This window comes from Plectropomus leopardus, chromosome 1 (assembly GCF_008729295.1).
Source record: "Plectropomus leopardus isolate mb chromosome 1, YSFRI_Pleo_2.0, whole genome shotgun sequence".
Taxonomy (NCBI): Eukaryota; Metazoa; Chordata; class Actinopteri; order Perciformes; family Serranidae; genus Plectropomus; species Plectropomus leopardus.
The window spans coordinates 13,853,550-13,878,575 of record NC_056463.1 but is presented as its reverse complement, the minus strand read 5'-3'; the positions used below and the strand labels follow the sequence as shown (position 1 = coordinate 13,878,575).

At 42.1% G+C, this 25,026-nt stretch overlaps 1 protein-coding gene across 11 annotated transcripts in view; it reads left to right on the top strand.

The window, feature by feature from the left end:
* baz2ba (bromodomain adjacent to zinc finger domain, 2Ba) overlaps positions 1-25,026 on the top strand; it is a 79,996-nt gene that overhangs the window by 17,714 nt on the left and 37,256 nt on the right. For all 11 annotated transcript variants that reach the window (XM_042492893.1, XM_042492864.1, XM_042492929.1 and 8 more), the window contains exon 3: positions 24,674-24,853. In XM_042492893.1, the coding sequence (XP_042348827.1) occupies positions 24,676-24,853 (178 nt within the window). In that variant the 5' untranslated portion in view covers positions 24,674-24,675. The remainder of the gene's footprint in view (positions 1-24,673; positions 24,854-25,026) is intronic.

Below are 25,026 nucleotides of genomic sequence, written 5' to 3'. Positions count from 1 at the left end.
TCCTCTGCTCGGAGGGTAAGGAATAGGGGTCGACAGATTATCGGGGCCGATATTTGGCATTTTGTTAATTATCTGTATCAGCATTAATTAAAAAGTGCAAATAAAGTGTCAGCATGGGGTGAGCTTGCACTTTGTAAAACCTCAAGGAGCTATTTTTAGTTTTAGTTTTGATTAAACATTTGCCAAAGGCATTGAAGCAAAGTTTTGTGTTGGAGTTTGTTATATTGCAAATTCTAAATATTGACTTTTTTTTTTTTTTTTTACTGTAAATGCATATGGATTCCAAATATCAGTTATCTGTCTCATTAGGTAATAATAAACAGTATCGGTATCGGCCCTGAAAAACCAATATCAGTCGCCCCTAGTAAGAAATCTCATCCTTTTCACATTTAAGGCCCCTGTTCTTCTTCTTCTTTGGATTAGCTGCTAATTGTTTAGAGATCCTTTTTAAATCTCATGCAATGTGGTCATCATCAAAACATCAGACTCGCCCTAACCACAGCCACATTTTTCTGGCTTTTACACAGACCTCATTTTGGCGCTGTTACTACCTCTGTTCCCGGCTCAGAGGCAAGACAACTCTGTCCCTCCTTTCCGCGATTGTACGCTATATATAGAACGGCGAGGTGGCATAATGCCGTGATATTCCCGCTTTGAACAGGCAATGTAAAAGCACCTATAGATGGATAGATGGATAGATAGATAGATAGATAGATAGATAGACAGATAGATAGATAGATAGATAGATAGATAGATAGATAGATAGATAGATAAAAGATAGAAAGATAGAAAGATAGATAGATATTTGTGCAGACATGTTGTACATTACAAATTACTTGGAGGCAGTCAGTCACTGAACTACAGATAATTTTTTACATGGCTCTTGTGACAGTGGAAGGGGAAATTACACCTTCTAGCCTGAGGGGAAAGAATTTGTGTGTCTCGCTGCCTGTCACAAGACCTGAATAGGGTTTCATCAATCCTAGCAACTACTATCATTTTTCAGCTCTTATTCATGAGCCCTCTTTGTTTCTCACAGTGCCTTTTTTCCCCTTCCCAGTGCCCTTTAAACTGGTGCTCTGTTAGATTGGGCAAGTGTTAGAGATAACGCCTAAACATTTAGTACTTTGCACTTGCCTCGGAGCTAAGATTGTTAAAAAGCTGCTGCGAGATTGTCCTCGGGATAGGGAGCAGCATGGATTCAACGAGACACACTCGCAGCATTAGTTTGGGCTTACCCATTCATGCCTCTCTGTCTCTTTCACTCTCTCCGCATAAGACAACACCGACCATTTCCCCCTCTACCTCCCTCGGTCCAGGGGTCTCAACAGGGTTCAGTCCTCTAGCCAGACTTTTCATTCACCCCCTTTGCCAAACAGCCTCTGCTCTCCTTGTCCCCATGAAGGGCTGCAGCGTGGGGCGAGGCTGCTCTTTTACAGACCCTTGTGCCATGAATCACTGCTCGCACCCGGGGAGCCTCAGTCCACTCGGGGGCTGCCTGCCCGCACGATAATGTGCGTGGTCATGAGGGGGCCATTTTGAATGGAGGGCCAGACAAAACAGGAGCTAAAGAACCCAAGCTGTGAGCTTTCCCAGAGAGGGCAACAATGGGAGTGGGTCTCTGTGTGCATGTGTGTGCTAATGTGTTTGTTGTTGTAGAGGGGAGATGTTGGACACACAATGCAGAGTTTTGGGTGTCATAATGTAACATAATTGCATGCCGGTAATTCATGAAACATTAGCAGTAGACCTTTAAACCCCCATACATCACAAACCTTTTAGCCCCACGCAAACGGGATTGCAATATGAGCTCCTTGGACTCGGCACTTATGCCTGTTTTGCAGTTAGGTTTGAAAACAAGAGATGGTCAAGCCTTTGCCACCACCCACACTCATCTACCAACCTTCCAATCACATCATGTTCACTTTATATCAACTTTAATTGCTGGATCATTAATTGAAAAATTGGTGATGTCTAGATGGGTGTCATTTTAGAATATTTACATACTGTAGCGTGACAATTTTTGCTGTTTAATGGAGCAGTGTGTAAGATTTAGGGGGATTTCAGTGTTTCCCACAGAATTGGGATCTATGGGTGACGGTTGCTGATGACAGCAGGGCAGGTGTCAGCAAACTTTCTGTTATTTTAAATCTTGTGTTGTGTGCCTTTTTTTTTTATCATTCTGTGATCCCTCTCTCAGTTCAGACATTTTTATAAGTCAGTGAACGCAGTGCAGGCAGGACTCATGAGTTCTTTTTTTTCCTCACCATCACTTTGTGAAGTTTGAGTTGTGGGGTCAAAGTCGATCCGGTTAAAGCTGATCAGATCAGATCGATGTACGAGAGGAGGAGGCGAGGTAATCTAAGTTTTTAGATTCAGTGTAATCCAGAGTAAACTCTGCACTCAGGTCAGTCAGGCAGGAGTGTGGTGCAATGAATAACCGAACGGTATACCACCAAAAATGTAAAATCAATACACGGCGGTAGATTTTTTCATTATAAATGAATGTGAGGGAAACCCTGGTTTAAGTGACACCCAGCAGTGAGGATTGCAGATTGCAACCAGTTGAAACTCCTGATTAGACCTTTTTCAGTATCTATTGTCAAGGAGGTTCTGAGTGGGAGCCATATTATCTGCAGAGATCTCTTCCTTTCCATAACAAAAAAGACCCGATGATATAAACCAGTAAAAACAATAAATAAAGCAATTTCACTTTCCTTCACTCACTTTAATTTCACATTAAAGAATCTATGTTTTACCAATGCTGCTCGTCATGAAGGGGCTGCTAAGCACAGGGGCTAATGCGAAAACACAAAAGGCCCTATCTCATTTTTTGCATTCTCTGTTCTGGCTAATGTCTGTACAACATCACGATCCCCGAAGACCAATGTCAATGTAGATATATAAATGACTCTTTTTAAGGTAATGAAAACACAACAGTTCTTTTTTTCAGGTGATTATACACTAAGTAAAACATACTTATTATATTAAATTCCATCTGTCAATATATCTTCTAAGTCCTACACATTGGACCTTTAAAAATGCATTGTTTTAAAGGTCCTTAGCCACACAATGGAAGTTTGCTATAATGAATTTGTCATATGGTTTATTGGGTTTAAAGGTTAAAATCTGCTTGTATTCAATAACATTTTACATTTAATGTTTGTTATCCTCGCTGGTTTTACTGTTGTGTGTACTGAAAATACACATTTTGCTTAAATGTTTAAAAGCATAATCAAATTTGTTAATATGACTATTAGTAGCAGACCACACACACTCTCACAAGCTCTCTCTGTCTCTCTTAAACACACACGCGCACACACACACACACACACACGCACACGCACACACACACACACACACACAAACCACTCTCGCTCTCACCCGACGCCAGCTGTTGCCCTATGAGAGCCTCCAGCTTTATTGGGTCTATCTGCTGCGTTTATGGCCAAACCACATCTCTTCAACTGTCTCTATTCCTTGGCCCCTGCCTCTACCATGGCCCCTTGTCTCTTGACATCCTCCACAGCTTCCTGCCCCCCTCTAACCCCCTCCCCAGATCTTCTTTCCTCTTTCCCTACTTCAAACACCCACACACCAAACACATAGTCCACTATGGACCTGGTTTTCTGACTTCAGTGTGTGCCTGTGGCTGAGAATCGTTTGTCTCTACCGGGCCTGTGTGTCCCAGGGCCTGTCGGCCAGGCCAGGTTGTAACCTGGATACAGCTGCAGTCCAGAGGAGCCATTAGCAGTGCCAGGAGGCCCCCAGCTCCCAGTGAGGGCTCATTACTGTATTTGTGCAGTCACACTTCTCCTATGAAACACAGCAGTGTGCCTGGTGAAACTAGCCAGGACATAGAGCCTCGGGGAAACCATTACTGCTCCATTTGGAGTTCTGAGAGAGACAGAGAGAGAGGAAGAGACAGAGAGAGAGAGCGAGAGCAAGGTTTCATCGAAAGAGAAGAACAAATACTAAGAACGATATTAATCATTAAACACATCCAGCTTTTCCTGTACTTAACTGTGAGAGTGTGAGCACTGTGTTTATTGGATTTTATTTGCTCTTTGTTCAGTGTGTGTGTATGTGTGTGCATGTGTGTGTTTGTGTGCTCTCAGAGGCCCAGTTCAGCTGTCTGGTCTGGTGTGCAGATGGCCGAATTGGGGCCTGCTGAATGAGATACCCCCTTTTTCTCTGTCCCTTTATCTCTCCTCTCCTCTCCTCTCCTCTCCTGTCCTCTCCACTCCGTCTTCCTCTCCTTTCCTCTCCGTCCTCCTCTTCTCCTCTCCTCTACTTTAGAGGTTTCCACCATCATGGAAAACTCATTGAAATGTCACAAACATTTTTTTCCAGGCCTAAAAAGTCATGGAATTAGTAAAAATCATTGAAGTTTGAGTTTGGGAAAAATCATGGAAATTTGTAGGGTTTAATAAATTAAACTACATTAACGTAACATAACTGTGAATTTATTTTCTGTAGCTGACGACATAACGTAGCTTTAATAAGCGTCAGTGACATGTTTTTGTTTATTTGTTTATCACAAAAGTTTCTTCATTTGTTCTCTGCTTTCCATCTCTCCCTTCATGTATGCCCACTACGCATGTCAAATATGTTTTGAAACACATTTGGCTTTATGGGAGGGGCATACAACTTAAAATGGCTGTATTTTGTATTTATATAAATCAGATATTTTAAAGGATTCTTTTTTCTTTTTAAAGAAACTTATTTCTTTTTTTTAATGTTGGTGATTTTTTTCCCTTAAAATTTTTAGCATTTGTCTTATAATTTTTGGTGATTTTTATAGGAAACTTGGAAGTCATGGAAAAGTTAAGAAATTTTGTCCATAAAATGTGTAGGAACCCTGCTCCTCTCCTCTCCTCTCCTCTCCTCGCCTCTCCTCTCCGTCTCCTCTCCGTCTTCGTCTCCAGTGTTTTCTGCTGGGTTTCATTTACCAGTTACATCCCTGGCTGCCTCCTCTCTTTCATCACTGCATCTGCTGAGGGCCATCTTGGGCAGAGGAGAGTTTTCCACCGCTCTATTTTCTCTCTCCCTCCTTCTTTATGCGCCTCTCAGGGCTCAGTGCGGCAGCTATACGCAGTGGCTTTGGAATGAAATGTCTCTTAACCGAGCCATGTGCCCCGGAGCTACGGTAATTGCAGGTGAAATTCAGCTTCCTCTTTAAAATGCCATCTCTCATTTCCAGTTACCGGCCCCCTCCGTATCTCTCTCTCCTTCCCCTGCCTCCCTCCCCTCCTGCCTCTCTCCCTGTCTCTCCCTCTGGCTGTCTTTGAGAGGCGTGTGAATCCCTCAGCCCCTGTCGCGTCTCTCTGCCCCAACAGACACTCCCACAATGCACAGCGCTGATGGTTGCACAGTGATATCAGCCATGCAGAGGAGAGGGAGGGCCACTGCTTAGGCACATACACACAATATATGTGTGTGTCAGTGTGCAAAGACAGTGTGTATGACAGAAACTGAAAGCGTGTGTTTGTTTGTGAGTGGGAGACAATGAGCATATACGTTATAAGAGAGGAAAAGAAATGTGTTATTTTGTGTGTGTGTGTGTGTGTGTGTGAGAGTGTGAGAGAGTGTGAGTGTACAGCGTCAGCAAGGCGTGAGCTGTGTAGAGGTGACATCAAGGTGAACACGGCGTGCGGAATGCTCTGCCGACTCGAGAGGCAGCAAATGGCTCTGTGGCAGATGGAGTCTTTGTCAGGGAAGAAAAATGGCAGCTCAAGAGCGTCAGAGAGATACCCCCCCACACACACACACACACACACACACACACACACACACACACACACCTACACACACACACACACACTCTCACACACACACACACTCTCACACACATACACACACCACTTTTTATCTGTCTCTACCTCTGTGTCTTTTTTTTGCACAGTTGGTCACATGCACAGAACGCAACACATGCACACACACACTAAGACAAATGCACATACACATATTGACACACATACATCTCCCCCCTCCCCTCCTCCTCCTCCTCCTCCTCCTCCTCCTCGTCCCCTCCTTAGTGAGCTGGGCTGGCGGGCGGTGACCTTCCCCTGCTCGGAGGGTTCCCTGGCTGTTTGATCAATTATCCCTCTCCCATTGTTTACCAGGAAGCTGGAGTAGAGAGGAGAGGAGAGAAGGCTCAAAATGGCCACTGTCAGGTGGAGGGATCCATTTCCCTGCCAGCGTGGGGGTGGGGGTTAGGGAGAGAGGGAGAGACAGAGAGACCAGAGCTGTGAAGCATGCTTAGAGGGAAGGGAGGAGCGTCTCTCCCTGGCAGCTGGGATGATATGACATTATACTGAAGGTACAGCTCTGACAGCGGTTACCATTTGTGATGCTGATCTGTTTAAAGGTGGCAATTAGACTTCCAAACTTTGAGAAATCAAACATTAGTTGTATTTAAATCTGTGCACAAATCAATCCCGCACAAAGTGTATTGTCATGTCCGCGCAGTGCTGCAAACACACATGTTATGCATAATGCCACAGTACTGCAGGTACACGCTCCTATTTTTAGAGTGGAGAAGTGAGCGGGGGGGTTGGGGGGGTACATACTCTAAAGGTCAGGTGGCAGAGAGAAAAAACCGAGTGGGAACAAATGATGCACTAAGCGAATGACACTCTGAGGTCCTGCTTTAATATGTATGTATCGCAGGTTGATGGCTGATTTCATTAGCGCCTCTCATTGTTATGCATAGATTGTCCTCCTGCAGCAAAATGAATATTGTATTCACACACGCCCGCGCGCACACACACACATACACACACACACACACACATTTACACTCATATACAACAAAACCGCGTTTTCCAGGGAATACTGTATGTTTGGATCTTGCGGAGGGTTTGAAGAAAAGGTTGATGTTTCCACAGGCTATTATCTGTGTCGGCTATAATTAAAACAATTTACAGCGCTGTCATTTTAACACAGGTTTTTGGCGCTGCTGTGAACAATTCCTGTCAGGAAGTTGGTGTGATTATTTAGGGGGGTCCTTGTTGATATTAGAGTGAATTATTTTCAATGCGGCAAAGGAAGGCTATCTTTGTTTAAATGACTTGAGCAGACTAAGGCATGTCGTGTCTGAGGGTTCAGATTACGTCACTTCAATTTACCTAAATCTGTGTGTGTGTGTGTGTGTGTGTGTGTGTGTGTGTGTGTGAGAAAGAGAGAGAGAGAAAGAGAGAGCAGAATATGTTGAGTGCGTACCCTTTTGGTCTATGTGTTTATGCTCATCCTTGCACACGTAGAATACATATGGCGAGTGCGTGAAAATGCCTGACCGCCTCTTTCTAATCCTCCAAGATGACTGTGTTTCAGCAGGAATTCCAGTCCTTAGTGGGACATGAGCAAATGTTCTGTGCAAGATATTAATAGCTATTGTGGGCGGAAAAGGAAAGGAAAAAAAAAAAACCTTCTGCATTTTTCCATATGTTTTGTAAGGAAACAGTCCAGATGGATTATCTCTTGGTCTGGAGCTTTCTCTTACGCTCACCCAGCTCAAGTCCAAGTGCTGTTGAACTTGCCAGAGACACACACACACGCAACTATGCTCACACTCCTCCCGTCTGAAGTACAACAGGCTATTACTGATTAACATGTCTAAACTCAGCCGGTTCAGAAAGCCACTCTAATTCCTTTTCCATCTCGCTCTCATATGAATCATGGCTGATGTGACGGTCTTTCTTCCCTAACATACCTCACGTTCCTCACAGTCACAGAGATATGTTTGTCGCCTTTCTATTTGTTGCCTGAGAAACCATGTTGGCTTGTCTTCTCACATTTCACACTTGGTTTCATCCCCTTAACCCCTAATGCTCGGCCTGGATGGGCTGCCTGACCTCTTGAGTCGTGGATGTTAGACTCATCGGCATCACAAGGGCCAGTTGGGCTTTATTTTGCAGACAGGAGCAAACTTTCTTGGAACGCATTGTCATGTTTCTGCTCCAAATTTAATTTCAAAACAGTTTATTTGCTGTTTTTTTTATTCATACTTTGGATTTCTCTAACAACATTATTTCATAGGCCATGTGAGCCACGTGGTCAGATGTTTGAACAGAATTAAGACCTAGACATTCACACTTGGCCTTGTGCCTTTAATGCGGAAACACAAAGCGAAACACCCACACGCACTCCTTTCCTGAGTTGGCACACATGTACACACATAGAAACATTATGTGGTGTGACAGGACGTCACATATTCGGAGTTTCACAGCAGGCTGGCATTCCAGGACAGCAAAGAAGAGATAATGTCAGTGCGCTGCTGGTTAACTCACTGTTTTATCCTGTTTCTGGGCTGCAAAGCGTGAAGGGTGTCTGTTTATGACAGACATGCCACACATGCATACCATGCACACACAGACCACTTTGCCTCTCCCAGCCTGTTTGACGACAAAGGCTAAAAAAAAACCCACAAGCGACAAAAGATGTCCACAGACTTCGCTGCCAGCATAGACAAAAGCTCTTCTTTGGATGCATCTGAGTTTTCTTCTTTTTTTTTTTTTTTTTTTTTTTTTTTTGACACATGACTTCTGGAACCAGGAAGTGTGCCACACTGACTGACAGGATGTAGGATATGTTGTGTTGGTGTTTGATTTATGATTTAAGAGGTCACAGTCCCCTAAAATAGCTGTTTTCAGTATATTCTTGTGCAACACTTGAAAGGGCAGGCTTCGTGAGCGTGTTGATTCTTTATAACCCAGTGGTGCTATATTTAAATGAAGAAATCATGAAATTCACCTAGTCAGCAGCGGAAAAAAAGAGAGCTTCCTCTCCAAACCGCCCACACTGCTTTCAGCCTTGTTGTGACTTGTTTGTCTGTCGTTGGAGGATTTCGGCTTCTTCCAGAACAATTGCTCTTAAAAACCCTCAGCTCCAGAGGATGGGGAGCTGGTTACACAGCAACAGAACAAAAAAAAAAAAACTAAAAAAAACAAAAACACAAGTGGAGCCTGTGAGACGGAAACTGGAAAACACTCTTTCTCCCACCACGGGTGCAGCCTCTCTCTGTATGCGTGTCAGGTGCACGCATGCTATTGTTACTTTCATCACTGGTGTGTGTTATCATGTGCAGCTGTTTGCTCTCCAGTTAGTGTACTGTGTAGTGAGTTAGTGGAGTTAACGGCAGTGTGGAGCTTCTCTTCACTCTGAGCTTCTCTCTGATTTATTCTTAACATCTGTCTTTGGCAGGTGTGTGGAACCACAAGGTCCTCTCTCTGAGCCTGTGATGTAGCTATGATTGCGGGCAGTGTGTGTATGTGTGTGTGTGTGTGTGTGTGTGCGTGTGTGTGCATTTGTGCAAAACAACAGACAGGGCCTTCCTCCACCCCCTCCTTGGGATGAGTCATATTTGAGCCCTGTGTAATCCAAGCCTGTGTTTCATGTGTGTGAACAGACAGACCCTGAGCAGTGGTCTTGGTCCTGACTCCCTCTGGGGCAGTGAGTGGGTGAGACACGGCTATCAACAACAGGCCCAGGCAGCTTCAGTTTCAGCCTTGCCAAACTAGGAATCTGCTCGTTGTGACAGAGGTGCAGAAACACACACCAAACACAAGCATACATTCATGTAAAGCCACAGCTATTATTCCTTTCCCTCTTTAGCCCCACCTTAAATAATATCAGGTAACAAAAAGGAGGCTTTGTGATTGGTTCAAGTATGAGAGGACGGGCCTGTGGATATAGTTTCGCATGAAAAAATAGAAATGTTGAGGCTCAGTAACACAGGTAACTCTGTGTGTCGGTGTGTGTATTTATAGTCACGTGTGTATCCACCTGTGGGAGTGTGATTGCAGCGCAGTAATGTCAAGGCTAGGTTTGACACAGTCAACAATGGAGGCTCAAATATTTTGACTTTTTGTATGAAATCACACAGAGGAAGTGTGGTGACACAGGAAATAGGGCCATGTCACAGGGAAAAAAGGAGCTGTATTTTGTGGATATTCTGCAAAGCATTTCAAAGCACCCCATGGCTGGTGTGACAAAACTCTTTTAAAGGCACAGCTGGACTTTTTAAAAGGGTCTTCTACATTTGCCCCCAGGGGGGAGAAAAATTGTCCTGGAAAGAGCAGCAGAAAGGTGATACTTGAAAAATGGTAGAGTGAAGCCGTTTTCTATTATGACGCTCATTTATTATCTTTTTATTCTGCGTGTAAGGGCAAAAGTATCATATTTTATCACACATTGAACTGCAGAGAATAAAAAAAGTGTTCCTTATTTGTGTAAAATATTCAGTTGAAATTTAAGTTTCTTTTGACTGTGAAGACAAAAAAAAGTTCTGTATGTGTTGCCAGATATATCTTGCCCTGATTTTGTCTTTTGACAGTGATGAAAAGGTAGGCAGGGCCACAAAAACAAGGACACAAGGATCGGACAATGACATCTTTACTTTGCGTTCACGGAATCTTTTGGGAGTAGAACTAGTTTGAATCAGATGTCACAATAACAGAGCAGCAAGAGAGAAAGAAAGAACAAACCGCGTGAAAGTAACATTATGCATGCCTCGAGGCAACTGCGGTGACCACCATGTTGTACAGCTCTGGTCTTAATCTCAGCTCACTGAATTTCCTTGACTTGATGTCATTTTAAGCCTTGTCAGAGACTTCTTACAGACACACAGTGGTACTTTATTTGTGCCACACAGTTAAGTTTCTTGGTAATTTTGTAGCACTTTAAATTTTACAGTTAGTTTTGTGTGAATGGCAAAAAAGGTCCCAAGTCAACACTTCACTACCTTCTTTATCAGCACTATAAAAGTTCAAAAAGCATTTTAATATAATCATAGATCAGTGGAGCTCATAGTTAAACTGATTAATTAGTGGCCAGTTTATTGTTCCTGATGCTGAATTGATTGGCGTCCTTTAATTTATCACCTAAACATTTGGAAACAAGTGAAAGTGGCTTTGCTGTAGTTGCACTCTCGCCAGCTGTGAGCATTTTGGCAAGTTACGCAACAATTGCGACAAATTCCCTTCACTGTCATAAAAACAGAAAACACTAATCCATCAGAAACGGATTTTAGTAATGCAACTACATTGGAAAAATATGTTGCATTTGGGGTGTCCTGATGCATGTTTTATAAATAAGGTTCTGCATTATGGGAACAAAAGAATATTCAAATGTTTTTTTTTGTTTTTTTTACCAAATTCCCTGATAAGGTATAGTCACAAAATATTTATTCAATGACACTTTTGGTAAATACTCATCAGTAATATGGATATAATGACTAAGTGGATAAAGGCAAATAGTAGAACAGCTAGAGCAGTCTGGTAAGTTCAGAAAATCACTTTACTGTAATGCAGCCTTTAAAACCAGGAAAAGACAACATTTATGATATCACAATATCCCAAATCAATCTAGTCTCATATCACCTTATCGATACAATGTTTATATATTGCCCCGTCCTACTTGCAAATCCAGGAAAGGCAGCTTTCACTCTGTGATTATAGACCACTTTCATTATTGGGGGCAGCAAACGTCATTACAAGGTTTCGTGTCACTGAAGTCAGTCAGTGTCTCAGTGCTTTGCAAGAAAATTAGTCTAATGGAGAAATCTTTTGGATACAAACCAAACTCAAAGGCATTCAAGCATTTAGTTGTCTGCTATAATATGGTACTGGGACATGCTGGCTCTTCTATAAATGCACCAGTTTTAATAAACTAACAGAACGACTCTTTGCTCCTGGTCCTTGTTTAAAATATGCAAAAAAAAAAAAGACATTCCTGCATGGCAGAAAGATGCAAAGCAGCAGGATTAATGTTACATTTTTGAGTTATTTTTTGACAAATTCAGATGTAAACCCTTTGTAATCACCAAATTTTGCATATTTATTTTACCCAGTCACTGTAACAGATTACAGTTACATTTATCTTGTGATTTATTATGTAGCTCCATTACATAGTTAGTCCCAACACTGCCCATAGTTGTAATGCATAATTTTCTTTTTTGTCAGAACTGCTATTGATTCTCCTATCAGCCCCACCACCACCACTACTCCATGTTTTATTTTTAATGTGTTCAAATATGAAAATGTGTCTTCATGTCTTCTAAGGGAGCAGAAAGGGAAAGATAAGATATTCAAGTGTTCTCATAACCATGTTTGCATTCCCCACATACCAACCCCAAACTATTCACAATTTCTTCAATACTCTCTGTACACGATAATAATTTAGATCAGAACATCAGTGACATTGAAAAAAGATAATTTCTGTCATATTTTATCATGAAATCACACATAAAATTGTTTCACACAAAAAATGACAGAACTGATGTATTTATCAACTTAACACGCTTACCTCCATAGCAACATGGAAGCAGCACATTCTTATTTGGTGTTATCTCACTGTCAACTTTCAGCTTTATCTTAAGGTCAGTAGGTCCTGACGTCACTCGCTCACACAAACAACAGTTCAACTAATCACACAGGGCCATTGGTCAGGCCCTGAAGCTATTTTGGTCAATTTGTAAACGTGCAGCTTAATATAGACTAAATGAAAACCTTACAGTCACTTACACAACAAATCGTCATGTAGATGTTTGCCAGCTCTGCTACTGTGGAGTCTGGAAAGGTACAGAATGAGTTAATGTGGGCAAGTTTTTTGTGGAAGAAGAGACTAGGGGTGTCATCACACACCACGCAAAGCGCCAAGTCGGGGAGTACCGCAGACGTGTACTGGCAAGTTTAAAATAAAAATGATGAGATCATTGAAGATATGCCCTTGACACTGTCTTCCTCCCATACTTTCTGTCTGGAGCGGCAGAGTGGGAGTGAATGCCAGGCTTTATTTGTCTGGAATTATCAGCTCAGTTCATCAGAAAAGGTTGAACAGATTTACTAACTGTCACAGTTAGTTTACAGAGACTAAGCTGTGATATTTCATTATAAAACCTCAGCAAATACATTTCCTCTCTTCTGTGCTTTGGCTGCATCTTCTGATTCTTGTGTAATATGGATGTAAATTAGTGTCTGATATTGCAGCTTATGTGTTTGTGTCTGTTTATGTCTATGTGCGTGGGCATGCATGTGTGTGTGCAGTTTTGGTGACAGAACAAAGATGTCCCAAGGGGTTTTTCCCCCTTTTCTCATTACAAATGCTAATGTCACATTAATGAAATCGGCTTAGTTTAAGGTTTATAGCGTAGCCTACACTCAGAGATTTGGCCTCGACACTTCCCACATATTTCAAGTTGAATCACATTTTGTTTTCCTGTGGGCATACTATTCTGAGTTACTCTAAAATGTTCTGGCCCTGAGTGAAACTTTGGGGAAAGTTAAGAGCACGGTTGCCAAGCTTTGTCATCGTTGTAAATTGTCGGGGCCACAGGCTGCCGGCTGTCCAGCTTCCGAAGACGACTGTTAGCTTAGCCACGGCGGTAATGGCTTCAATGAGGGACTGGCTAATCTAAACATTGTGATAATGTGCTAGCAGCGGTTTGTAGAGTCACTCACTGTTAATCATTGCTCAACAGGGAGCTTGTCAGGCACAACAACATGCCAGAGAGTTAATCATGGTTATAGATCCCTGTTTTTATGCAGAGGACATATTTAACAGCTGGGTTTTCTAATCACAAGGCCTTTCCAGTAAGCACGTATGGTAATATCCATGATTCCAAGAGTGGAGAAAACAACAAATGTATACACGTCTAAACCATCTCATAGAAAAGCATAGGGGCATTTACTAGACTGATAATTCATAATGTCAAAACGGCTAGAAAATATTTTCTCAGGAAAAACCTGCAATTCAAAGATGGACCCAATGATCTGTGTTTTTTTTTTCCTGACTTTATATCCACTAATTTCTCCTGCTGCTGCTGTTTTACTTCTTGCCTTAGTTTGCCTTTAAAAAAATACTAAAGACATTTAAAGCTTTTTTAAAACAGAGAGTAAGAAGAAGAGATTGTTCTTTGTAATTAAAAGCCAATTTTGTAAAATTGATTAGATTATGCTAATCACAGGAGATAATATCTTAAAAGCAGTGTGTGAGGAAGGGAGAGAGAGGGAGTGTGAAGAGTGGAAAGGAGTGACAGTCCAGCCGCCATTACAAGCTGCTGATTTCTGCAGAGTGCTTCATAAAATGTCAGAGCGCTTCTCCCTGAGCAAGACACTGAAAAATGGCAGCGCTGTGATGTGCTGGCACCTCACCTGCTGCACTGTGTGTGTGTGTGTGTGTGTGTGTGTGTGTGAGAGTGTGTGAGAGAGCGCGAGAGGAAGAGAGAGTATCAGTGTGTGTGCATTTGTGCAAGTGTGCATGCCTGTATGTGTGAGTGTGTGTTTTTACATCTGCGTGTCTGTGTGTGTGTGTGTGTGTGTGTGTGTGCGCGTGTGTGTGTGTGTGTGTGTGTGTGTGTGTGTGTGTCCATGCTGGCCTCCCTCCCATGTTGCAGTGAAGCAGAACAGAGTGGCTGACTGCCCGCTGCTTTGCCTCCCTCTCTGTCAATACAACACTATTCTCTTCCAGCCAGTCATTTTCACATGTTTAGCATTAAGTAAAGCACCCGTTTGAACAGAGGAATACAAGTGATTGACATATTGAGTTTAATGCTGGTGGATTTTTCTCTCATCGCAGCTTATGTTGCCAGCTTGTTGTTGTGAAACTGCTCAATAGCTTTTAAGACCTTCATCTGATTTCGGCGCCGGAACAGTGTGGATTGTATGCCACTGTAAACACCTAACATGTTTACTTCCTCATGTTAAGTGCGTGTTTACCTTGGTCTTACCATTTAGCATTTGTCTGTTTATGTCGAACGGAAAAGTCAGGTCCCTTTAATGAAGTTGTTACGTGCAGGTGTTGTTAATGTTAATTTAGACAAAAGCGGGAAAGGATGAAAAGCAGAGTGAGAGAGAAGAGACTGGGCCGGAGAAAGGTGTGAAGGTGGGGGATGTCAGGAGAGATAATAAAGACAGCATCAAGCTGGAGAAGTGAGCATCCTTTTCATAATGTAAAATGAAAATAGTAAGTTGAAGGAACCAGGGAACTCAAACTCCCCAACTGATAGTAACACACATAATTATGCATTTTGTTTATCTTTAACACCACTTGAAAGAGCAGAACCATTTGAGTACAAGTGTTGTTGAAATGATCAAAATATTTGTTGATTTAAAGATAGGTTGTTTACCAATTAATTTACCAAAGCTAGGCTTTTCAAGAAAAAAAAGGATAAAAAAAATAGGGGCCCTTATTAAAAAAGAAATGTCATCCATCACCTGCAACCATGTTCAGTAGTGGTTGACCAATATTGTTTTTTCAGGGCTGATACTGATACTGATTATTAGTAGTTAATGAGACTGATAACTGATATTTGGAATCGATATATACATTTGTAGAATTTCGAATAAAACAAACTCTTTCACAAAAACTTAAACGTTGAACATCATAGACAAGTTCCCAGCAACTTTTTTTTTTTCCTGAAGAATGACATAAAAATAGTTCCTCCAAAGCGGACACTTTCCTTGCACTTTTTAATTAATTAATTTTATTGTCAATCATTAAAATAAAATGCCAATACAGATTATCAGCAAAATGCCAAATATGGGCCCCAATAATCGGCCAGGCCCATAATCTGTCGACCCCTAATGTGCAGATGTTTTGGCATTGTACATTGCTGCATAACTACTAGACGATTATTTTCAGTGCTTTGTTACTGTGACACTTATGCATCTATCCCATTGCACCAACCACCATCTGGCTTTTTTATTTAATGGGACAGGTTACAATCCCCATTCAATTCCAGGTCAAATGACTGCATTAGTCACGGGTATTTATCAGCTCTAGCTCCGAATGGCTTCCGTCAGCATTTGTTGAAATACAACAAGGTGCTATTTTTAACCCTTTAACCAGCACAATGCAATGATGGCTGCTAGAAAATACCGTCCATCTCCATCCAAGCAGCACTTGAACATCATTTAAATTAGTCAGCACAGAAAGGCATAATGTCTGCAGCAGAGCTGTGTACACCTTTCTGGTCTACTGACAATTTGAAAGGAGTCTGTCGCCCTTGTTAGCGGGGTTTCCAGTGTTTTAAAAACCCATGTACACACACTGATTTCGGTGGGAAAATGGTAATATGGAGCCCAATGCCATTGTGGCTCTATTTGGCAACCCTAGCAGATCTATAGCTAATATAACATCACTGGCTTGGTGTTTAAACCTAATGAGATGGAAGTCAACAACACCACCTTCCGATACTTAATGGTTAAAAGAGATTCTCAGTAATGGAACAATCTTGTGTACAATAAATGGCTGTTTCAGGAAATTTAAAAATATGTGGGGCTGTTCTTTGACTATGTAGAAAAATATAATAATTTTACTGTCTCTGTCTTTGACAGTTGATGTCAAACTGAGGTTCATTATGGGTCTAATCAACATTTTTGAAGTATTTTGCATTTTTGTTTGGTTTTAATAACTGTGGATGCTGAAGTAATATTGCAAGAAAAGTGATTTCACAGATACCTTTGGACAGTTCGGTCAGTGAATAAGGAATGTGGCTACTGGAGCTTTATGTGGCTGAAGGGAGCTGTTAAGATCTGTGTCTGTGACTGTGCATGTACTACTCGCCCTGTTCTGTTGAACGCCACATTATGTGCGTTGGGCTCAGAATAAAACTGGGCTTTTCTAACTGGCAGTCATGAATAAGCTATTTCTGCCATCACACCACTTATCTGAATTCTGTCACATTTGCACAGTGATATCAGTTATCTCCTGCAAAGTAAAGTTTCAGTTGAACAGAACAGGCTCTGAATGGTTTCTTCCCATAGAAATGGACAGACGGCGCTCCAACGACTGCTCAGACTCGCTGCTCTCTGGCTATTCCATTGTTCTGTCACTGTCAGTTTGTTTTGCCATTTGACATGCATGTCATTTGCATTATGCATATCTGGAGTACTGCGTTCCCCCCCCCCCCCCCCTTTCTCTCCCTCTCTCTCTCTCTGCCTCGCTCTATCTCTCTACTTCTTTACTTGATACTCCCTCATAAGTGATGCTATTTCCTGTTATTCCATTTTATGTATTTTTGTTTTTCCTGCATTTATTTATATATGTGGAGTTTGTGGAATGTGGGATATCTTATTTGGATTAAGACAGGAAGTCACACTCAGCAATTGTAATCCACAGTTTCAGGGTGGGGTGGGGGTGTCGATACAGCATATATCGCAATATTTTGCTTGGCAATATTGTATTGATATATGGATGCCAAGTTCTTTTTTATTATAATGTAAATTGGTAATATTTCAAATAGAAATTATATTTCTGGTACCCTTGGTCTCTTGTGATTTCCAACCCTAGTTTATGTTAAAACATTTCTGTATTTTGATACCTGATATGGGCTCAAAATCACACTCCATAAACAAATACAGCTGCATCATTTAAAGTATTTAGTTATATAGCGAAGAACTATCTTTTGCTGTTCATGTGTGGTCATTTCGGCAATTGTACAATTGATTTCTTTAAAATAACATCAACATTTCCGTTATTACCTTTGGATATGTTTTATTTCTGGTCACTGTAACTTAATCTGAGGAATATTGCACAAGGAAAAAAATGATATACATATAGTACGTGTGCATCTTAAGAGAAGCAAGAAAGACTTGTGATGTCAAAAGCAAAATGTTTACAGCTGAAACACATCAAGTGATTGTTGCTTCAAAGCATCAGTTCACTGCAGCTTGCCTGTTCTGCATCAGTCGTACTGCAAATGGTTTTTTTTCTAGACTTAATACAAAAAATACTAGATACTGCAGTTAGTATGACAGCAGTTGCAGTATTAGTGCTACTAACCTGGGCAATGTCACTGGAAGTAATATGGCATGTTTTAAATGTATTTTCAGTATGCTGATGAATTTTGCAAACGTCTGCAAATGTCTTGTTAAATACTGGAAAGTTTAAAGGACTGTATTTAATATGTGGGATGTATTTTGTGAAGCGAGCTGTGTGCCTAGTATCTAAGCTTAATGTTTAAGGCCTCAGGGTACATTTTTTTGCAAATCATCAGTTTGGCTCTTTGCATTGAGTTTCATACAGTGAAGCTCTGTTGTGAGCAAATGTGAAATACTACAGTTTGTAATCTAAATGATAATTAACCTTAACAGGCATTGGCTTACGACTCACTGTGCCTCCAATGCATCTGGTGTGTGCACGTGTTCATGAATGTATGTGCTATTCTTCGAAACATCAAGACGCCTATATTCTGTGCTTCCAAACTGCTCCAAAGTCATTATGGACTCTTGTAGACACATGCAGCCAGTGGCGAGCAGATCTGGTTCAGTCTGCAGAAAAACCGTAATGAGCAGTGAGACTGGCAGATGAGTGTGAGTGGCTAGCAGAGGGAGAAGGGCAGATTCATCAGGGATGATTGCCTGATGCACACTTCTGGTTTTTTGATGTGAAGACCCTGCTAGGTTACCATGGGGAGAATAATTAGCTCTGGCTGGATGCAGATGCGAATGAGCATCAGAGATGGGAATTTTCTTATTGAGCTTACTTTATGATACTTAGAGTCATACATATGGGTGCACACAACGGCACATGCACACAGATACTCTTTTTCACAACCGCATAGACACACACTCACTACCGGCTCATACTCTTCTATTTATGGCCAGGAAATGGGAGTAGTGCTATGTCTGGTTGAGCTGAGTAACACTATTCTGTCACACATAGGTTTGACATCAAACACAAGTGACAAGCCTATCCTATTCCTCTCCACCGAGTCATCACCATGTCCCAAAATCACATTATTGTCACTGGGAACCCAGCAGAGACGGATGGTGAGTAGGGGTGTTGATTCCAGCCTTTGGCATCTACAGTATGCTTGAAAAGGCAAATAAAGCCATTTGGCAAGAGCTGATTTCTTGTCATTTTCGAAAATATACAGAAAGCGTGCAGCATGCCATTTGGTTTTATATTTTATCTAAAGCCTCTTACAGCGACATGGATACGCATGTGTTTGTGTTTTACGACTGGAATACTGAAGCTGGAAACTCTTCCGTGCTAACTCCACGCTCTGCCATTTGCGACACACAGGACCATATCATTACCTTTTTGCCCTGGCAGGCAGTAAGCAGCTCTAGCATGGTAAGCTCCAGTGTTACATGGAGACAGGCAGGCAGGCAGGCAGTGGTGTGGTGTGGCTGTAATAAGACCTGTGGCCAGCACCACTGCCAAGGCTAGCTGAGGCGGGGTGAGAGATGGTGCCCATCCCCTACATGCCCTGCTCTGCCATCTGTCACTGGGCAGGAGCAGAGCCGAGGGAGGGGTCTGAGTCACTCTAGTTGTTGTCACCTAGACAGGCCACACTGGGGCATGCTGTCTCTTTGTACTCCTTTCAGGCCTTGGCTCAATCCACCGTCAGTTCATGAGGCACTCACGCAGTATTGCAAATGTCCAATCCGCTATCACGATTCAGTGATTTTTTTTATTAGGTAAGGTAAAATTTATTGCACTAAGGCTGTCTTTCCAAAGTGTCAAAGCACCCTGAGTTAAACACCACTCTTATCATTAGCCATTTAATGAAGTCATTTTTAATTAAAAATACAAAACTCTTAGGGGGACCTCTAGCATACCAGGTAGAGCTTGCGCCCCATTTAGGCTTAGGACTTAGCAGAGATCGGGGTTCGATTACAGCCTGTAGCCCCTTGCTTTGAATTATCCCCATTCTCTGATCCCTTTTCCTATCACCTCTAGCTGTTCTGTAAAAAAGGCAGAAGCTGAAATTTCTCATGTGATACAGAGCTGCAACAATTAATCAGTTAATTGATTAGTTTTCAACTATTAAATTAATTGCCAAGTTATTTGATAATCAATCAATCATTTAAATATTTTTTTTAGAAAAAGAAAAAGTTTGAATCCAGGTTTTTACATGTGAATATATCCCTTTTCTTTTTACGCTATCATTAGGTTGTGGGCAACATTTAAGGCATTTAAAGACATGATCTCTAGCTTTTGGAAACACTTATCAACATTTTCCCCCATTTTCTGACATTTTGTAAACCAAAGAAATAATCACTGAATCAAGAAAATAATCAGCAGATGAATTGCCCATAAAAGTAATTGTCAATTGCAGTCCAAATGTGAGTTAACTGAATACCATTGGGCTCTGGACTGTTAATTGGTAAAAAAAAAAAACCATCAACTTGAGCTTTAACAAATTGTGATGGAATATTTCATTAATTTTGGACATTTTATAGATCAAACAACTAATCAATTGATCAACAATGGAGATAAAAGTTAGTTGCAGTCTTATTGGCAGATTCTGCAACCAGTGGTGTGGCGTGATATCACACAGTACTGTCTCTTTAAATGTTCTCTGAGTTGATGTTTGACTCTGGACAAAGGTTGTCACTTAATTTTTGCCAAGATGCCTGGTTATGTCATTTCCTGGCTGACGGTGTGAGTGTGTGAGTGAGTGTGTGCGTGTGTGTGCAGGGAAGGGAGGGATGAGGGTGAGGCGAAAAGGGGTCAAGCAAGCTTGTGCGTGCACGCCGCTGTAAGCAAGATGATCTTGCTCAGTTAGTGTTCATTGCCAACAAGCATGCAAAGTACAAACATCCACATCCATATGCACATGTCGTGTCTACAAAAGCACACCCACCCACACGAACATATACAAACAGAGAGAAAGAGAGATGGGAAGTTCAAACAGTGTGCCTCAGCAGCAGCAATACAAGGTCAGAAATAAAAGATGTTCTTGCTGATTCAGAGTCAGTTTCACAAACACAACAAAAGGTACCCTTCTGTGTATATGTGCATGTGCCTTTTGGTAATATTATTTGCATGCCAACTGAGTAAAAATTTGTCACCTGGTAACCAGAGGAGCTCCATGATACCAGACAAGTATTGTCAGTTCTCAGAAAGATGCTTATTACTTACTGGAAGTGTTAATATAAAAACAAGTCAATATTTTTTTGTTTGGAGCAAAAAAAGAAAGAAAAGTAATAATAAAAAAAGCAACGACTCCCTGATTAAACAAGAAGTGCTAATGGTGGATTACTCATTCCAATCCTCTTCTTCACCAGCAACCTTCAACATGACACACTTGCCATGTTGACATTTCTCTTGTTTGCTGCTCGGAGCAGGACACAGATAAATAGAGGTCTGTGTTTGACACACTTGCAGATCACAATAAAAGGCAGGGAGTAAGAGATCCAGAGGAGAGAGCAGACGTTTGCGGAAGCAGCGACGATATAGTCTTTGTCGGCTGCGGTAAGGAGAGAAAAAAGAGAGAGAGCTGGGAGCCACCGTGTGTCTTTGAATGGGGTCAGGGCATCATGGGGAATAATGCATTTCCCTTCTCTTGCGCCAGGCGCTCCTTCCATTACGGCTGGAGAAGAGACATTGTGTCCACACTCTGATTACCACTGATCCATGCTGATGACTCTGTTGGCGGATTATCTCAGTTAGTATCAGCCATCTGTTACTGTGTGTACGTGTGTGTGTGTGTGTGTGTGTGTGTGTGTGTGTGTGTGTGTGTTAAAGGGGCGAGGAGGAAAGGGGCAGGAGTGAGACACACACAGGGGGCTGAATTGTTTGAGGCTGTGACACACACACACACACACACACACATCTATAGGCGCATGTATTGGCAGTCTTTTGTAAAAAAAAAAAAAAAAAATCGCTTCACGCATTACACACATGCAACACAACTGCATGATGTAAGGCCACAGCAGCACAGGCCATTACACCACCACCAAACGCACGCACTCTATCTCTCCTTTATACAATTCTGCCCTCCTTTCAGATGATACTGACATGTGAAGGCTCCTATATGAAGGCCACACATGCAATCATAAAACCGCAGAGCTGTTTATAGCTACACTATCTCCTGAAGGGCCGTTGCATCCAGCCACTATTAGCTGCATGCGTTGACAGCTGGGTGCTGTGGTGTATTTGTGGACGTGACTCTGACTCTGGCGCTGGAACACATCTTATAAATCATAGTTCATCCATTAGCATAAATTCTCCCTCTCCTTGCATCTGCGAGACCTGCTGTTTCTGGTAGCACCGCTCCGTGTTGATTGGTCGGTGTTGTTCAAGTCAAATTGATTTAGCCGTTCACGGAGATTATAACGCTCGCCTTATACCACCACTGTGGTGTGCTGTTAATTACCTATAAAATCAAGCTAATTCTGATGCTAAATCCATTTTAATTTCTCATAATTAAGTCAGGATTGGATCCTTAAATACCTTGGCGCTCCATTATTGTTGCGATGATTGTTGTGGCTGTGCATTTGGTGGTACATTGCTGAGCTCAATCTTATTATTGTTATTAGATTTAATTGCACTAAGTGATCAGTTTGTAGTTGTCGGAGGAAGATGGACTTGCCACGCAGTGTTTTTTTCCCCCCGCTGTCCTTTCTCTCTCCATCTCTCATCCCAGAAAGAGGCCTTTTGAGAGATTGTGAGAGATGAGAGAAGATGAGGGGGAGGGTAGCTCTGCTTTACACCTCTGCAAAGGAGGGATTGCTTTTTTGTTGTTTGTTAGGGGGGAAATCAATTCTGTTCACATCATCACGTTTTGACAAGGCGAGACATTAAGTGCAGATATTGAGAAACGACAGGAACGGTTTACAGCCTGTCCTTCATCTTCTCCACTCTTTTCCTTTCTTTTGTCATTTTTTTCCACAACAAAATCAGAGAGTATTGTCTTGCTTATCCTTTCCCCCCCTTCAATCTTTCTGTTTCTTTCTCTGTTTTTCGCCTCCCCGTGAAAAGGTAGGGAATGATCCGCTTCACTTACCAGCTGACACCACATAAGCTTGCTCGTCCTCTGAGACACAAGCCTTTTGTTTTCATGTGCATTATGATAATTATAAAGGGCCACAGCTCCTCTACATTTTTCTTCACACTTCTAATGATACTTACGTTTTTTTGTCAGGATCAACCATGGAAAAAAAGCAACACTTTTTTTGTTTGTATAAGACTTTTTTTTTCACCCTAACCTGACATTTAAAGGGTGACAGCCGAAGTGAAGGAGCACAGAAGTGTGACAGCCATTCATGCAACAAAATATGGCAGAGAGGTAGCAGTTTTTGGTTACAATAAAACACTTCATCTTCACTCGGCCAGAAATTTATTATGGCAACTAATATGTAACGTTCATTTATTTGCCGTTTGGGCTGATAATTTGGCTCTTTAACCCACATCCTGTCACGTCGCATGAGAGGCCACTCCGAAGACCTTTGACCTTGCTCATAATTACACAACCACCATCTTTTCACTGCAGCAATGGCAGTCATGGCTGCCCAAGTCCGATGGCACACCAGCCTCCTCCCCGTGGACTGCAGCAGGTTTTCTTGTCATCCGCGCCTCTCGCTCTCCCTCTCTCCCTCTCCCACTCTCCCTCTCTCTTGTCAGTGTTGCTCCTGGCGAAAGGCTGATACTTGATATTCAGAGGATAGCAGCTTTTGTCTCAGAGATTTAATCAGTGGCTCTGCTCCCACTGCAGAGGAGAGAGGGAGGGAGGGTGGCGGAGGGGTGGCAGGAGAGAGGGAAGGAAAGAGAGATGGAGGCAGAGACTGTTTATGTGTAATGACACAATAACAAAGCCTGCCTGTAAAACACAATCTGCAAACTGTGCTTTTGAAGGGGATTTTCAGTCCTGGATTAGTGTCAGGCAGAGGGATATGGAAAAGGAGAAGAGAGAAAAGGAGTCAGGTTGATGTGATAGACAGGGGAGGTTATTTGGTGTGTGTCTGTCTGCAGCGGGGGTTGAAATGTGTGAGTCCGCGTTCACGTGTGTGTGTGTGTGTGTGTGTGTGTGTGTGTGTGTGTGTGTGTGCGCCTGTGCAAAGTCGTGTGTTTTTGAAAACGTTTTGTATTTATTTGGCTGCACAAGTTAGCGGCTGTGTGGGCACAGCCACATTGTGTTCTCAGTTGTAAGCGAAAGGGGATTAAAGTTGAATAATGTTAAGTAAAATATTTGGATGCAGAATGGCCAAATGTTTCTTGTGAGGGTTTATGTTGTTGGTTGGTTGATAATGGCTGGCACGGTGACTCTGTGAGACTGATAATGGAAAGCTACCGTGTTGGTTAATGCATCCGTCATCTAAAAGCCTCTCCATTTAGTTCTAGTTGAAACTGAAAGGACTCAGGGAGCAATGTTGTCTTTAAAGGCCTCCAAGAGCTCTTAAATTTAAATGTCATTCTTTTTCATCAAGGCGATGTAAAGGGATCCTGTTTGAAAAACACAAATGTTAGTGTGAGTTTGTTTGCACATTTGTCTCTGTGTGTCTGAGAGAGAATGACTAAAAATTGAACAATTTGTTTATTTTCTGTTTGAGTCTCTCCAAACACCTTCAACCTCAGCTGAGAAGGTAAAAGTGGCCGTCTTATTGCAGAACACATTCTCATCACTTTCATTTTCTCGCATCAAAATATAAAAGTTGCTTTGTTGTCCAGCATTAGAGTCCTTAAAGGCGTCATCATCCTTCCTACCCCATATACAATCAATGGAGGCTGGGAGCCAGTGAGCATGGCTAAATAGAAATATTGTTCAGGGGAAGTGAGATGTGAAAGGAAAAGTGTCAGGAGATGTGTGTGTGTGTGCGTGCGCTGGCCAGAACATGTTGTGTAGGTGTGACAATATGCATTTGTGTGTATGTGTTTAAGTGCGCGTGTTTGCGAGTGTGCTTTGCTATTGTAACCCTGCTGATTGGATTGTGTTTGACAGATATGGAGTCTGGAGAGCGGCTGGCCTCCCCTGCGCCCACCCTGTCTGCTGCTCGCACCTCCTCCCCTGCGGCCTCTTCCTCCTCCTCCTCTTCTTCCTCTTCATCATCCCCTGCTCCCCACTCTAAGAGCAGCCTGGCCCCGAGCCCCTCAGCACTGGGATCCACCCTCAGCACCTCTGGTAAGAAGCACTTTTTCTCTCTACTTTGTCGAAAAACCATGTGTGCACAGAAGAAGAAAAAACACCAGCACACGTTGCAAAACAGTTTCCATGTAACAATAAAAACACGCCAAATATGGTCACCTTCATGTCTTCGATAGCATTCAGAATCCTCTTCATTTCTTTACCATGAA